Source organism: Bos indicus, chromosome 1 (genome assembly GCF_029378745.1).
Source record: "Bos indicus isolate NIAB-ARS_2022 breed Sahiwal x Tharparkar chromosome 1, NIAB-ARS_B.indTharparkar_mat_pri_1.0, whole genome shotgun sequence".
NCBI lineage: Eukaryota > Metazoa > Chordata > Mammalia > Artiodactyla > Bovidae > Bos > Bos indicus.
The window spans coordinates 68950860-68968458 of record NC_091760.1 but is presented as its reverse complement, the minus strand read 5'-3'; the positions used below and the strand labels follow the sequence as shown (position 1 = coordinate 68968458).

At 42.3% G+C, this 17599-nt stretch overlaps 1 protein-coding gene across 1 annotated transcript in view; it reads left to right on the top strand.

Moving 5' to 3' along the window:
* Nucleotides 1-612, top strand: part of ROPN1 (rhophilin associated tail protein 1) — a 35113-nt gene extending 34501 nt beyond the window's left edge. The window contains exon 6 of the mRNA XM_019956762.2: nucleotides 404-612. Within this exon, the coding sequence (XP_019812321.2) occupies nucleotides 404-470 (67 nt within the window). The 3' untranslated portion in view covers nucleotides 471-612. The remainder of the gene's footprint in view (nucleotides 1-403) is intronic.
* Nucleotides 613-17599: the final 16987 nt, after the last annotated feature.

Here is a 17599-nt window from a genome sequence, read left to right as displayed (position 1 = left end):
AAATAGGGATCAGAAAGAGAAGGGGAAATGGAAGAGAGAGAATGGTATAGGACAGTGACTCTTAGAGTGCCACACAGACCAGCAGCAGCAGCACCTGGGAACGTGTTAGAAATGCAATTTTTCAGGCTGTACCCTAAGCCCATCAAATCAGAAACTCTGGGGGTGAGACCAGGTACCTGTGCTTCAGCAAGCCCTCCAAGTGACTCTGGCTCACATTCAGGTTTGACCAGTAGTGGAGGTGGGGTGGAGGAGGAACAGACAGACAAGAGGTCAGAGAAAGAGAGGGTGATGAGGGCAGGAGCCACAGCAGAATTAAGTTGGAGGGAGAGAGTTGTTCATATATTGTCTTTCTTAAGATTACATATTAAATAAGCTAACACCCCAATTTTTTTTTCCCAAACAGTATTGGTCCTGATGGTTTAATCAAGGTGAATGACTTTACCCAAAACCCCAGGGTTCGGCTGGAATAAAAGCACACTTTTGGCAATTTTAAAGGAAGATACAGATGATAGTGCTTCAGAATGACTGAACCTCATGTACCATCCAAAGCCAATTTTCTTGTGTAACTGGTACACACTAATAAACAATTAGGCAAACATATGAAATTAGAAATGTGTGGAATTAAGATGTAAAGTTGTTGAGACATTATACTTCAATTAACAGAAGATTAGTATTCTTCCCCCATGGACACTCTGTAAAGTCACTGATGAAGCATGGATAGAAAATACATCTCGAGTGAAAGCCAGGCTGTCGGATTTTCAGAGGTGGAATGTTATCCAGACACAGTTTTCATGTTTTGTGACTGTTAGGCATAATTTACATGAGCATCTTTTACATGATCAATCCACATTTTGACCAGTTTATTTCTCCATTTGTTGTTTTGATGCTAGTTCATTCATTCATTCATTCACTTACCAATGTTTATTGAGGCTAGCTGTATGCCAGGGATAAGACTGCCAGGTAAAATACAGAACACTCAGTTGGACAAATTATATATATATATATATATATATATATATATGTATGTATTTTTTAAAGTAATTTCTGTTTTATTCTTTTGCTATACCTGGCAACCCTAGCCAGGAACTATGCTGGCTTCTGGGCATATACAAATAAATTATATGTGAATTCTGCCTTCAAGGAGCTCACAGTCTAATGTGAAGATAAAACATGAACTTAAAACCACTTTAATGTAAGCACCCTGCTGCTGCTACTGCTGCTAAGTCGCTTCAGTTGTGTCTGACTCTGTGCGACCCCATAGACGGCAGCCAACGAGGCTCCCCCGTCTCTGGGATTCTCCGGGCAAGAACACTGGAGTGAGTTGCCACTTCCTTCTCCAATGCATGAAAGTGAAAAGTGAAAGTGAAAAGTGAAAGTGAAGTCGCTCAGTTGTGTCAGACCCTTAGCGACCCCGTGGACTGCAGCCCACCAGGCTCCTCCATCCATGGGATTTTCCAGGCAAGAGTACTGGAATGGGTTGCCATTGCCTTCTGCGTAAGCACCCTAAGAGGCATTAAAAAGCATTTCAGAGATGATTATTGAAGTTTCCACATTAAGGTGCTGACACCATATCCCGATATAATGAGACCCTCTTAGGAAAATCTCCCTGCATGAGCTTAAGACCTTCTGACAAGGTTACCAGATTTTTCTTTCTCCCAGGAAGCCACAAATTTAACAGGCTGTGTGGTTATTGTTCTTAAGGCCAGGTGTGCCCAGGTTGCCTTTCTATCTGTAACACCATCCCCTCTTGAAAGTTGTTTTTGTATAAAAACCATGTTGCCTTTTTCATAATACATGCGCCTCTCTACTGAATTGGGGAAATTTTTGTCCATTAGTATCTAAATAAGTAAAAGAAGATTGTGATGGGATGTCACCACAGGCCCTAGAGTGAAACAATAAAAAGGGCTGAAACGAATTTTACCCCTGTGGTCATCTGGCCACACCTGCAGGGGGTCAGTTCAGTTCAGTCGCTCAGTCATGTCCGACTCTGCGACCCCATGAATTGCAGCATGCCAGGCCTCCCTGTCCATCACCAACTCCCAGAGTTTACTCAGACTCACGTCTATCGAGTCAGTGATGCCGTCCGGCCATCTCATCCTCTGTCGTCCCCTTTTCCTCCTACCCCCAGTCCCTCCCAGCATCAGAGTCTTTTCCAATGAGTCAACTCTTCACAAGAGGTAGCCAAAGTACTGGAGTTTCAGCTTTAGCATCATTCCTTCCAAAGAAATCCCAGGGCTGATCTCCTTCACAATGGGCTGGTTGGATCTCCTTGCAGTCCAAGGGACTCTCAAGAGTCTTCTCCAACACCACAGTTCAAAAGCATCAATTCTTCTGTGCTCAGCTTTCTTCACAGTCCAACTCTCACATCGATACATGACCACTGGAAAAAACATAGCCTTGACTAGATGGACCTTTGTTGGCAAAGTAATGTCTCTGCTTTTCAATATGCTATCTAGGTTGGTCATATCTTTTCTTCCAAGGAATAAGTGTTTTTTAATTTCATGGCTGCAGTCACCATCTGCAGTGATTTTGGAGCCCAAAAAAATAAAGTCTGACACTGTTTCCACTGTTCTCCCATCTATTTCCCATGAAGTGATGGGACCAGGTGCCATGATCTTTGTTTTCTGAAGGTTGAGTTTTAAGCCAACTTTTTCACTCTCCTCTTTCACCTTCATCAAGAGGTTTTTCAGTTCCTCTTCACTTTCTGCCATAAGGGTGGTGTCACAGCCTTGTCTAACTCAATGAAACTAAGCCATGCCCATGGGGCCACCCAAGACGGGCGGGGTCATGGTGGAGAGGTCTGACAGAATGTGGTCCACTGGAGAAGGGAATGGCAAACCACTTCAGTATTCTTGCCTTGAGAACCCCATGAACAGTATGAAAAGGCAAAAAGATAGGACACTGAAAGAGAAACTCCCCAGGTCAGTACGTGCCCAATATGCTACTGGAGATCAGTGGAGAAATAACTCCAGAAAGAATGAAGGGATGGAGCCAAAGCAAAAAGAATACCTAGCTGTGGATGTGACTGGTGATAGAAGCAAGGTCTGATGCTGTAAAGAGCAATACTGCATAGGAACCTGGAATGTCAGGTCCATGAATCAAGGCAAATTGGAAGTGGTCAAACAGGAGATGGCAAGAGTAAACAACATTCTAGGAATCAGCAAACTAAAATGGACTGGAATGGGTGAATTTCCCTCAGATGACCATTATATCTACTACTGTGGGTGAGAATCCCTTAGAAGAAATGGAGTAGCCATCCTGGTCAACAAAAGAGTTTGAAGTGCAGTACTTGGATGCAATCTCAAAAATGACAGAATGATCCCTGTTCATTTCCAAGGCAAACCATTCAATATCACAGTAATCCAAGTCTATGCCCCAACCAGTAATGCTGAAGAAGCTGAAGTTGAACGGTTCTATGAAGACCTATAAGACCTTTTAGAACTAACACCCAAAAAAGATGTCCTTTTCATTATAGGGGACTGGAATGCAAAAGTAGGAAGTCAAGAAACACCTGGAATAACAGGCAGATTTGGCCTTGAAATATGGAATGAAGCAGGGCAAAGGCTAATAGAGTTTTGCCAAGAAAATGCAGTGCAGGGGGTAGGGAACAACTAATTCTCCGTGCTGTTTGCCATCAGCCAGAGTGACCCATCAGTTATAGCCACTCTAGAGCCTTTGGTTGTTTGAAAGGCTGAAGCACTGCAGGTGAAACCGTGCACTGTAATTAATCAGGGTTAGAGAGTGCCTATTTTTGGGGGGCTCCAAAATCACTGCAGATGGTGACTGCAGCCATAAAATTAAAAGACGCTTACTCCTTGGAAGGAAAGTTATAACCAACCTAGTTAGCATATTGAAAAGCAGAGACATTACTTTGCCAACAAAGGTCCGTCTAGTCAAGGCTATGTTTTTTCCAGTGGTCATGTATGCATGTGAGAGTTGAACTGTGAAGAAAGCTGAGCACAGAAGAATTGATGCTTTTGAAGTGTGGTGTTGAAGAAGACTCTTGAGAGTCCCTTGGACTGCAAGGAGATCCAACCAGTCCGTCCTAAAGGAGATCATTCCTGGGTGTTCATTGGAAGGACGGATGCTGAAGCTGAAACTCCAATACTTTGGCCACCTCATGCGAAGAGTTGATTTATTGGAAAAGACCCTGATGTTGGGAGGGATTGGGGGCAGGAGGAGAAGGGGATGACAGAGGATGAGACAGCTGGATGGCATCACTGACTCGATGGACATGAGTTTGGGTAAACTCCAGGAGTTGGTGATGGACAGGGAAGCCTGGTGTGCTAAGATTCATGGGGTCGCAAAGAGCCGGACACGACTGAGTGACTGAACTGAACTGACTGAGAGAGTGACTGACATCTTTTAACCTGCCTCAGTCTATTTCTCTTTCACTGTGATCAAAGAATTTTAAATATGATCTTGCCTGGCAGTGAGGAGTGAAGGGGAGCTGAGGGAACAGCCCCAGTTTGAAAGACCCTAAGACAACAAGGTCATAGAATAATAAAAGTTAAAAGATCTTTTGTACATTTGAGATAACAGATTGAAATTAGAAACTAAACCTCAGTAGTCCTGAGCATAATCCCTAAAGAGTGAGGCTAATGAAACCTCAGCCATCAAAGTGAATCCTGAACACAGACATGAAATCATCGGTAGTACTAGAGCCGTCAGTTGAGACTCAGCCCTACTGGCAATACCAGTGGGGCAGACTCCATCGCTCGTCTTCCAAGCCACCACTTAGTGCCTGCTGTTTTCCTCCTCTCCAGCTCCCAGCAGTGATGCTTCCTCCAAGGCACTGATATTACTAAACCGTAGACATTCATCAGGGACACAGCACATCTGCACAGCACATCTCATCTACAGCACATCTCCCGAATTAACCTGCAGCAGCAGTCACCCCGACGGTGAAAAACAGCCTTTCCGTCTACCTGTGCTGTACTGTGTTAACAATATTATGAATACCACATTAATGTAACAGCCAGCATTTATCAAGCACTTCCTATGTGCAAGGCACTGTGCACAACATTTTACAGACATTCTCAATTTTTTCTTTATGACCTGACCTTACAAAGTCAGTACTATTATCCCCATTTTATAGATGAAAAACCGGTTTTAGGGGAATTAAGTTATTCATTGTCACTGGTAAGAAGGAATTTGAGTTCAGGTCTGTTTGGTTCCACACTTGTGCTGCCCTGCATGCACCGTGACTATCTTAGTATGGAGTTTCCCCCCAGAAACAGCCTCTGAGACAAGAATTTAAATGTATGTAGTTTGTTTGGGAGGCAATCCCAGGAATAGTGGAAGGGGAGTAGAGACCGTAAGATGGTAAAAGGAAGAAAGCCAATAGAGATGTGTTATCAAGCCAGTTATCCCTGGAGGACTCTGGAGGCAGTGTAGATCATGCCTCACGGTTACCCAACCTGAGGGCTGAGGAAACTCTCCATCCATCATCAGCTAAGAGGCATTCACTTTCTGGCGTTAACAGCTTGACCAGCTCATGGCCTGAGCTTGCTCCTTTTACTCCAGAAAAATAAAAAGCTCTTATGTAGGAAGTTACAGATGTACACAATAAGCAACCTTTGAAAGCATACGGATGAGGTGCCACCCGCCTCTGCACAATGCCTTACAGAGACTTTAACAATTTTTAGCATTTTGATCACTATTGTTTCTCTCCTAGGGTGAGGGCCAATCCATAGGGGCTGTAGGCAATGAGTGACTGACACTGTGCTGTTGTAAAATCACAACCTTGACCTTCAAACTGACACACTGTCCCAGACCAACTACTTTGTGTAACTTCCCTAGTGGAGATCGTTCCAGAGGGGCCCACTTGGTCATTGCTGCCAATAGACCCTTTTCAGATCCATCCCACTGCCCTTCCTATCGTGACCAGAAATATCTGAATCCTAGCATGACCTCAGTTAAGCTATCTAACTTAGACCCTTGTAACATATGGTTTGTATGTCTCCTTTAAAAAGAACAACATTCAGGAAGCAATAAAACCAGGATTTTTTGGAACAAAAAAAAGTGGGCTCTTTCTTTCCTAAATTAAGCTATTTTGATTAAAGTGAAGACTGCAGATATATTTAAAGCTTCAGTAGGAAATGCAAAGATTATGGCTCAATTCCACTTTCTCTGTGCTCCATGCCCCCTCTCTCCTGGATGCTGTTCAATCAGGCACCTCTCTAGCCCCAGTTAACCAAAAACTTCCAAGATCCCCAGGGCCCCAAAACAGAAGCTGCTGGACACTCAAGTGTGGAAAGCTGAGTTTGAATCATGTAAGAATGGGATTCTTAACCTGAAATTTTTGGAGAGGCTCCTGAATGCCTCTGATAATGTTGTATAAGAATGTTTCATACATGTGCACATTTGCATTTTTCTGAGGAAAAATTTAAAAGCTTCTAGAAAATTCTCAAAATTGTATAGGAGCTCAAAAAGTTAAGAACCCTTGTGTCAGAAATAATTACAGAAGTCATCAAATGACTTGAGGAAAAGCAATACAGCAGTCTCAGATCTTTCCAAGCAGAACTGAGCTCATGTTTCTAAGCTTTAATTTATTATTCAGTTCACAGCCGATACTTGTTTCCTGGCTACAAATCTTAACTGTGTTTTTAGTTTAGATTTTCATATACTTTGCAACTTTGATGGTTTCCTATAAACTGAAACATGGTTAAACATGGACAAATACTTTCACACTTCAGAGGTGAGACAACTGGAAAAAGTCATTGGTCCAAGGTACTAAATTACAAAATATGGCCTAGACCAAGCTGAGTCATTAACCATGATACTACAGGGACCTAAACTTCCCTATTAGGCTTAAAGGACTGAGTCCTGAATAATTTTGAGTCTTGGGATTCCCTGGTGGTCCAGTGGTTACGACTCTGCCTTGCAGTACAAAGGTGTCAATTTGATCCCTGATCTGGGAAGATTCTAGGCTTCCCTTGTGACTCAACTGGGAAAGAATCAGCCAGCAATGCTGGAGACCTGGGTTTGATCCCTGGGTTGGGAAGATCTCCTGCAGAAGGAATTCTCCAGTATTCTCGCCTGGAGAATTCCATGGACTGTATAGTCCATGGAGTCACTAAGAGTCGGACATGACTGAGCAACTTTCACTTTCACTGGGAAGATTCCACATGCTTTGGAGTAAGTAAGTCCTGGGTTACAACTACTGAAGCCCTTCTACCTAGAGCCTGGGCTCCACAGGAGAAGCCACCACAGTGAGAAGCCTGTGCACTGCAACTAGAGAGTAGCCCCTGCTCACTGCTTCTAGAGAAAGCCCACCTGCAGCAATGAAGACCCAGCACAGCCAAACATAAAAATAAAGGAAAAAAATAATAATCCTGAGTTTCAGAACATGCAAATAGCAGTCAGCCCCAGTGCAACAAAGGAGTCCAAACACTGGTTGGTTCATTTGTTTACTTAACCATTAAAAAATTCCTACTATGGACACCCCTGGTGGTCCAGTGGCTAAGAATCTGCCTGCCAGTGCAGGGGATTTGGGTTCAATCCCTGGTCTCAGATTCCACATGCCATGGGCAACTAAGCTTGTGCACCACAACTGCTAAAGCCTGTGTGCCCTAGAGCCTGTACATCACAACTAGAGGAAGCCTGAGCACAGCGCAGACCCAGTACTGCTGCTGCTGCTGCTAAGTCGCCTCAGTCATGTCCGACTCTGTGCGACCCCATAGACGGCAGCTCACCAGGCCCCACCATCCCTGGGATTCTCCAGGCAAGAACACTGGAGTGGGTTGCCATTTCCTCCTCCAATGCATGAAAGTGAAAAGTGAAAGTGAAATCGCTCAGTCGTGTCCGACTCCTAGCAACCCCATGGACTGCAGCCTACCAGGCTCCTCCGTCCATGGGATTTGACAGGCAAGAGTACTGGAGTGGGTTGCCATTGCCTTCTCCGAGACCCAGTACAGCCATAAATAAATAAATAAAATTTATCCCACTCTGCACAAGACATGTGCTAGGTATTAGGGATGCTACACTGAATAAGATAAGTTTCTTGCTTTCGTAGAAATGAAATTCTACTTGGGAAGACATCAAGTAACTAATCATGTAAAATAGCTCAGTTGGTAAAGAATCCGCCTGCAATGCAGGAGACCCGGGTTCAATCCCCAGGTTGGGAAGATCCCCTGGAAAAGGGAGAGGCTACCCACTCCAGTATTCTGGCCTGGAGAATCCCATGAACTACCATGGGGTCACAAAGAGTCACACAACTGAGTGACTTTCACTTTCAGGTGAAAAGTGGTGCTATAACAGCAAAGTAAAGGGGCACACTAATTAGGCTGCAGGAGTGGAGCAGAAGGAAAGACTTTCTTGAGAAACTAACGGGAGAGAGAACTCAGAAGACCATGGCTTCAGTTACTGCAGATGATTGAGAAATGGTTTCTGTAGCCTATACCTCCCTGCCAACCTCCAGATTCAAATATCTAGTAGCCTACTTGATATTATTTCTTGTATGATTCCAATGAACTCCCAATCTACATGCCCCCAAATGAGTTCCTCAGTTCAGTTCAGTCACTCAGTCGTGTCCAACTCTTTGCGACCCCATGAATCACAGCACGCCAGGCCTCCCTGTCCATCACCAACTCCCAGAGTTCACTCAGACTCACGTCCATCGAGTCAGTGATGCCATCCAGCCATCTCATCCTCTGTCGTCCCCTTCTCCTCCTGCCCCCAATCCCTGCCAGCATCACAGTCTTTTCCAATGAGTCAACTCTTGGCATGAGGTGGCCAAAGTACTGGAGTTTCAGCTTTAGCATCATTCCTTCCAAAGAAATCCCAGGGCTGATCTCCTTCAGAATGGACTGGTTGGATCTCCTTGCAGTCCAAGGGACTCTCAAGAGTCTTCTCCAACACCACAGTTCAAAACCATCGATTCTTCGGCGCTCAGCCTTCTTCACAGTCCAACTCTCACATCCATACATGACCACAGGAAAAACCATAGCCTTGACTAGACGAACCTTTGTTGGCAAAGTAATGTCTCTGCTTTTGAATATGCTGTCTAGGTTGGTCATAACTTTCCTTCCAAGGAGTAAGCGTCTTTTAATTTCATGGCTGCAGTCACCATCTGCAGTGATTTTGGAGCCCCCCCAAAATAAAGTCTGACACTGTTTCCACTGTTTCCCCATCTATTTCCCATGAAGTGATGGGATCGGATGCCATGATCTTCGTTTTCTGAAGGTTGAGCTTTAAGCCAATCTTTTCACTCTCCACTTTCACTTTCAAGAGGCTTTTTTTTTTTTAATTTAATTTTATTTTTAAACTTTACATAATTGTATTAGTTTTGCCAAATATCAAAATGAATCCACCACAGGTATACATGTGTTCCCCATCCTGAACCCTCCTCCCTCCTCCCTCCCCATACCATCCCTCTGGGTCGTCCCAGTGCACTAGCCCCAAGCATCCAGTATCGTGCATCGAACCTGGACTGGCATCTCGTTTCATACATGATATTTTACATGTTTCAATGCCATTCTCCCAAATCTTCCCACCCTCTCCCTCTCCCACAGAGTCCTCTTCACTTTCTGCCATAAGGGTGGTGTCATCTGCATATCTGAGGTTATTGATATTTCTCCCGGCAGTCTTGATTCCAGCTTGTGTTTCTTCCAGTCCAGCGTTTCTCATGATGTACTCTGCATAGAAGTTAAATAAGCAGGGTGATAATATACAGCCTTGACGTACTCCTTTTCCTATTTGGAACCAGTCTGCTGTGCCATGTCCAGTTCTAACTGTTGCTTCCTGACCTGCATACAGATTTCTCAAGAGGCAGGTCAGGTGGTCTGGTATTCCCTTCTCTTTCAGAATTTTCCACAGTTTCTTGTGATCCACACAGTCAAAGGCTTTGGCATAGTCAATAAAGCAGAAATAGATGTTTTTCTGGAACTCTCTTGCTTTTTCCATGATCCAGTGGATGCTGGCAATTTGATCTCTGGTTCCTCTGCCTTTTCTAAAACCAGCTTGAACATCAGGAAGTTCACGGTTCACGTATTGCTGAAGCCTGGCTTAGAGAATTTCGAGCTTTACTTTACTAGCATGTGCTGCTGCTGCTAAGTCGCTTCAGTCGTGTCCGACTCTGTGCGACCCCATAGACGGCAGCCCACCAGGCCCTGCCGTCCCTGGGATTCTCCAGACAAGAACACTGGAGTGGGTTGCCATTTCCTCCTCCAATGCATGAAAGTGAAAAGTAAAAGTGAAGTCGCTCAATCGTGTCCGACTCTTAGCGACCCCATGGACTGCAGCCTATGAGGCTTCTCCGTCCATGGGATTTTCCTGGCAAGAGTACTGGAGTGGGGTGCCATTGCCTTCTCCCACTAGCATGTGAGATGAGTGCAATTGTGCGGTAGTGTGAGCATTCTTTGGCATTGCCTTTCTTTGGGATTGTAATGAAAACTGACCTTTTCCAGTCCTGTGGCCACTGCTGAATTTTCCAAATTTGCTGGCATATTGAGTGCAGCACTTTCACAGCATCATCTTTCAGGATTTGAAATAGCTCCACTGGAATTCCATCACCTCCACTAGTTTTGTTCATAGTGATGCTTTCTAATGAGTTCTTAGTTTGTATTTTTTCATAATAAAATGTTAGGGGGAAATGAGTTCATACACTTAGCTCCTAAATGTGGATCTCTCCCACCACTCATCCAGATACAAAACCTAGAAACCAAAGCAATGTAAAAAACCCCCCCTTTACCTTACTTCCCAAATTTATCACTAAGTCCTGTTCATTTACTTCCTATGCTTCTCTTGCATCTGTCCTCTTCATCTCCTGTCACACCTCCCTCTGTTCTAGCTACAAATGTATTTCCTCTGAACACTACGGTGGCTTTCTTTAAGTCTGATCATGGTAGCAAACAGAAAACACTCTGAACTAAGATTTTAATGATAATTAAAAAGCTTTACAGAGTTGTGGATAAGGAAACCAACGAGGAGTGTTGAGATGCCCAGACACTCCCAAACACTAGCAAAGAGAGGGAAATGTTTTATTGCAGCCTGCAGAGAACTGGAGCCCAGTGGCTCCTCCGAGTTGTAGTCTCAGAGAGCCAAGGCATCAGCCGGAATGTGCTAGGAGGGGAGGAATATTCCAGTTTCTCTCCTCTTTTCCTCCTATCTTCTGCCAGGTGATGCCTATTGATTAAACAAAACCTAAAGTGGAAACCCAATTCTGAGTGATGCTATCCTTAAGAGTGAGTACCCAGGGCATGGAGAAGGGCAGAGAATGGATAGGCAGAAAATGGGGAGATCTATCTATACTGATGATTTCCTTTTCTAAAAACATCCTTTATACTAGGGGCTGGCACTCTTTCTATAAAGGATAAGGTTGTAAATATTTTAGGCTTTGCAGGCTATAGAGTCTATATTGCAATTACTCAAATTTGCAGCTTTAAGACAGAAGCAACCATAAATAATATGTAAACAATGAGTGTGACAGTGTCCCAACAACATTTTATTCATGACACTGAAGTATAATTTTCCTATAATTTCACGTCATGAAATATTATTCTTTTGATTTTTAAAAAACAATTTAAAATGTAAAAACTGCTGACAACTGTACAAAAAAAGGTGGCAGATTGGATGTGGCCAGGGGCTATGGATTGTGGATTCTTGCTCTATGCTGCAGTCAGTAATATTTGTTAAACACCATTCATTTCACTCCATTTTACACTTTGACACATTCCTATTGCCCTTAGTACAATCCAAATCCTTAATGTGGCCTATGAGAACTGCATAGTCTGACCCCCATATATGTGTTTATCCCTGCTGTCAGCACTTGAGCAACAAGTCTCTCTTACTCATCATCATACTGTCTCCACAAGTTTAGAATATCTTTCTCTCTCCTATCTAGTTTATTCTTCAGATCTCAACACACTGTAGCAGTACTTGAAATAGCAGAGCAGGGAAGAGGGAGGAGAATTCTGGAAATACTGTGGAATAGGAATCACCAGAATCTCTCTCCCCACCTAGACAACAGTTACACTTGGAGAATCTGTTTGATGTAATTATTTTGGAACTCTGGAGTCAATTGAAATGTTGAAATTTTTAGGGGGATGGCTAGTATGGTAAATTGAAGCTAATTTCAATTTTAGCTCTTAGTACAGTAGCAGCAACCCATGCTTCACTCCCAGTCCAATTCCAGGCAGCCACACATAGGTTCCAGGAGCAGCTTGCACACAGCTTGTGGGAGCCAGGATGGGCAAAAAGCTCCTCGTCCTACAAATGTTGGGTATCTGTGCTCTGATCATTGTTGCTTCTGATCATAGAGGTTCAGACTAAGAGGTGGGTAGCCTTTGTTGTACTTGCCTCCATTGTTGGAAGCCCCTCCCCCTCTGGTTGAAGTGACTCACTGGATTTAAAGGACTGGTATCCTTTCTTTTGGAGAAGGCAATGGTAACCCACTCCAGTCTTCTTACCTGGAGAACCCTATGGGCAGAGGAGCCTGGCGGGCTACAGTCCACAGGATCACAAAGAGTCGGACACGACTGAGTGGCTAAACCAAACCATCCTTTCTTCCTCCTTTCATTTTTCTCTTTTTCCTATTTTGAGAGTCAGACAGTAAAGACTGGGATATTCAAAAGCAACAGTATACATAGGGAAAATTAGAACATGACCATACATGCCCAGGGAAACATGTAGGTTCAGAAAAGCACTGAGAAGACCTTACATTCTGCCAGAGATGGAAAACCTCATCCTGAAATTCAATGGGAATCTCAAAGTACTCTGAATAGACAACAGAACCTTGAAAGAGAGGAACAAAGTTGGAAGAGTCACACTTTCTGATTTCAAACTTACTACAAAGCTTCCATCATAAAAACAGTTCAGTGTTGGCATAAAGGCAGATAAATAAAACAATGGAATAGATAGCCCAGAAATAAACCATTACATACACAGTCAAATATTTTTGGGCTGCCAGGACCATTCAATGGAAAAAGGACAGTCCTTTCAAAAAATGATACTAGGAAAATTGGATATCCACACTCAAAAGGATGCATTTAGACCCTTATCTAATATAAGAATGAAATAAAAATGGATCAAAGACCTAGATAAATGTAAGACTTAAAATATAGAAATGTTAGAAGAAAACACAGGGCAAATCTTCATGACATGGATATGCCAATGATTTCTTGGATGTGACAGCAAAAACACAGGTAAGGAAAGAAAAAAAAGGGAAAAATTGGAAATTTCATGAAAATAAAAAATTTTGTATATCAAGAGACAGTATCAACAGAATAAAAAGACAAATCACAGAATGAAAGAAAATATTTGCAAATCATATATATGACAAGAGATTAATATCCAAAATTTGCACAGAACTCCTAAAAATCAACAACAAAAATACAACTCAACTTTTAAAAAGGCAAAGGCCTTGAACAGACATTTCTCCAAAGAAAATATGTGGATGGCCAATAAGCATATGAAAAGATGCTCAACAATATTAATCATTCAGTTCAGTTCAGTCACTCAATTGTGTCCAAATCTTTGTGACCCCATGGACTTCAGCATGCCAGGCTTCCCTGTCCACTGCCAGCCCCTGGAACTTGCTCAAACTCATGTCCATTGAGTCGGTGATGCCATCCAACCATCTGATCCTCTGTTGTCCCCTTCTGCTCCCACCTTCAATCTTTCTCAGCATCAGGGTCTTTCCCAATGAGTCAGTTCTTTGCATCAGGTGGGGAAAGTATTGGAATGTCAGCTTCAGCATCAGTCCTTCCAATGAATATTCAGAACTGATTTCCTTTAGGATGGACTGATTAATTCTCCTTGCAGACTCCTCAAGAGTCTTCTCCAACACCACCGTTCAAAAGCATCAATTCTTCGGCGGTCAGCTTTCATTATAGTCCAACTCTCATATCCATACATGACAACTGGAAAAACAGCTTTGAATAGACAAAACTTTGTTGGTAAAGTGATGTCTCTGCTTTTTAATATGCTGTCTAGGTTGGTCATAGCTTTTCTTCCAAGGAGCAAATGTCTTTTAATTTCATGGCTGCAGTTGCCATCTGCAGTGATTTTGGAGCCCCCCCAAAATAAAGTCTCTCACTGTTTTCATTGTTTCCCCATCTATTTGAAGTGGGGGGAATGAAGTGATGGGACTGGATGCCATGATCTTAGCTTTTTGAATGCTGAGTTTTAAGCGAACTTTTTCACTCTCCTCTTTCACCTTCATCAAGAGGCTCTTTAGTTCTTCTTCACTTTCTGCCATAAGGGTAGTGTCATCGGCATATCTGAAGTTTATTGATATTTCTCCCTGCAGTCTTGATTCCAGCTTGTGCTTCATCCAGCTCAGCATTTCACATGATGTACTCTGCATATAAGTTAAATAAGCAGGGTGACAATATATAGCCTTGACATACTCCTTTCCCAATTTGGAACCAGTCTGTTGTTCCACGTCCGGTTCTAACTGTTGCTTCTTGACTTACATACAGATTTCTCAGGAGGCAGGTAAGGTGGTCTGGTATTCCCCTCTCTTGAAGAATTTTCTAGAGTTTGTTGTGATCCACACAGTCAAAGGCTTTGGCATAGTCAATAAAGCAGAAATAGATGTTTTTCTGGAATTCTCTTGCTTTTTTGATGATCCATTGGATGTTGGCAATTTGATCTCTGGTTCCTCTGCCTTTCTAAATCCAGCTTGAACATCTGGAAGTTCACAGTTCACATACTGTTGAAGTCTGGCTTGGAGAATTTTGAGCATTACTTTGCTAGCGTGAGATGAGTGCAATTGTGCGGCAGTTTGAGTATTCTTTGGCATTGCCTTTCTTTGGGATTGGAATGAAAACTGACCTTTTCCAGTCCTGTGGCCACTGCTGAGTTTTCCAAATTTGCTGGCATATTGAGTGCAGCACTTTCACAGCATCATCTTTTAGGACTTGAAATAGCTCAACTGAAATTCCATCACCTCCACTAGCTTTGTTCGTAGTGATGCTTCCGAAGGCCCACTTGACTTCCCATTCCAGGATGTCTGGCTCTAGGTGAGTGATCACACCATCATGATTATCTGGGTCATAAAGATCTTTTTTGTATAGTTCTTCTGTGTATTCTTGTCACCTCTTCTTAATATCTTCAGTTTCTGTTAAGGTCCATACCATTTCTGTCCTTTATTGTGCCCATCTTTGCATGAAAACTTCCCTTGGTATCTCTAATTTTCTTGAAGGGATCTCTAGTCTTTCCCATTCTATTGTTTTCCTCTATGTCTTTGCATTGTTCACTGAGGAAGGCTTTCTTATCTCTCCTTGATAGTCTTTGGAAATTTGCATTCAAACAGTATGCCTTTCCTTTTCTCCTTGCCTTTACTTCTCTTCTTTCCTCAGCTACTTATAAAGCCTCCTCTATTAATCATTAGGGAAATTCAAATCAAAATTACAGTGAAATACCACCTCCCACCAATTAGGATGGTCTTGTAGCTCAGTTGGTAAAGAATCTGCCTGCAATGCAGGATACCCGGATTCGATCCCTGGGTCAGGAATATCCCCTGGAGAAGGAAATGGCAACCCACTCCAGTATTCTTGCCTGGAGAATCCCATGGACAGAGGAGCCTAGCAGGCTACAGTCCATGGGGTCGCTAGAGTCAGACACGACTTAGCAACTAAACCACCACCACTACCATCAAAAAAAACAAAGAAAAGAAAATAACAAGTGTTGGGGAGAACGTGGAGAAATTGGAACCCTTGTGCACTGTTGATGGGAATGTAAAATGGTGCAGCCGTTGTGGAAAAGAGTATGGTGGTTTGTCAAAAAGTTTAATAGTAGAACTATCATATGATCCAGTAGTTCTGGGTATATACCCAAAAGAATTGAAAGCAGAGTCTGGAAAAGATACTAGTACACCCATGTTTATAGAAACAATATTCATCACGATAGCTAAAATTTTGAAGCAACCCAAGTCCATCAAGAGATAGATGGATAGATAAATGTGGCATATACATACAATGGAATATTATTTAGCTTCAAAAAGAAAGGAAATTTTGATACATGCTACAACATTGATAGACCTTGAAGACAAGTAAAGTATGCCAGTCTTGAAATAATATTCCATTGTATGTAATGCCACATTTATCTGTCCATCAGGGACTGGAGGATGGGTGAATGGGGATTCATTGTTTGATGGCTACAGTATTTTAGTTTTACAAGATGAAGAGTTCTGGAGATGTATGGTGGTGATGGGTGCACAATATTGCAATGTATTTACAACTGCTGAATTGTACACTTAATATTGGTTCAGAGGGCAAATTTTATGATTTGTCTATTTTTCCACAATAAAAAAATTTTAATTAAAAAAAAAGCATCAGGAACTATTATATTAAAAACTTATAAAGAGGTAAAAACCCCAATGAAACAAACAAACAATACTGGACGGGAGAAGCATAAAATTCCAAAGATTAGGGAAATGACTATCAGGTAGCCATTTTGTAATTGTAGGTTAATAAACAACTTTGATGAGATATTAAAACACTCATTTTCAGTAATACGTATCCTATTGTATTGTAACTGTAGTATATTTGTATGTTATTCACTTGCTCCTTGGTTACCATAGGATTGTTGTTGTTGGTTGTTTAGTCGGTAAGTCCTATCTAACATCTTTGAGACCCCATGGACTGTAGCCCATCAGCCTCCTCTGTCCACGGGAATTCCCAGGCAAGAATACCTGAGTGGGTTGCCATTTCCTCCTCCAGGGGATCCTCCTCACCCAGGGATTAAACTGGATTTCTCCTGCATTGCAGGCAGATTCTTCACTGCTGAGCCACCGGGGAAGCCCATAGCTTAGCCTAGCCTACATTAAACATGCTCAAACACAGTGCACTGTCCTCACGCTGTGGTTGGCTGGGAACTGAGGCTCCCTAAGATGCCCAGCGTCATGAGAGAGTATCTTACCTCATATCACTAGGCTGGGAAAGATCAAAATCCAAAATTAAAAGTACAGTTTCTACTGAACACATATTGTTTTCAAACCATCATAAAGCTGAAAAATCCTAGCTGGACCATCATAAATGGGGACTGTCTGTATGTAGTTGGAAAAAGTCTAGAAGGGAATGTATCAATCTAGTGGGAACATGAGTTTTATTTCTTTATCTGCTTCCTAAAATATGCCTGTATTAATTAGGAAAAATCAGTATAAGTTTTGAAAAATCAACTAAGAAAAAACTGAAAACAGTCGAATATGTTAAACACTTTATAGGATAGATGAAGAGGGAAGAGAGAGTTCTCCTCAGTATAATCTAATTCAAAGCTAAATTTATCAAATATCTAGTTTCGCCAAATCACTCAGTACAAGTGTGCAATATATTGGTACATAGATTTCAGCTTTTGGATTATTTTAATGGTAATTAGGACTTGCAAGACGTAGATCTTTTTCTTTCTTACTTTAAAATGAAATAAGTTGGGTTAATTTCTCTCCAGCTCGATTTAAAACAGTAACCCCAAACTCAGTACTTTAAAAACAAAGACAGTCCATTAAAATTCGTGCAGCACGCCAATGGTAAGAATACTGTGCTATTCTTTGTTAACAGTGATTACCTCCACTGAAGAAACAACTATGCCTGAAAGTAAAACTAAAATCGCAGCTAATGAGCACGATTATTAGGCCACAGAATAAAAAATATTAAAT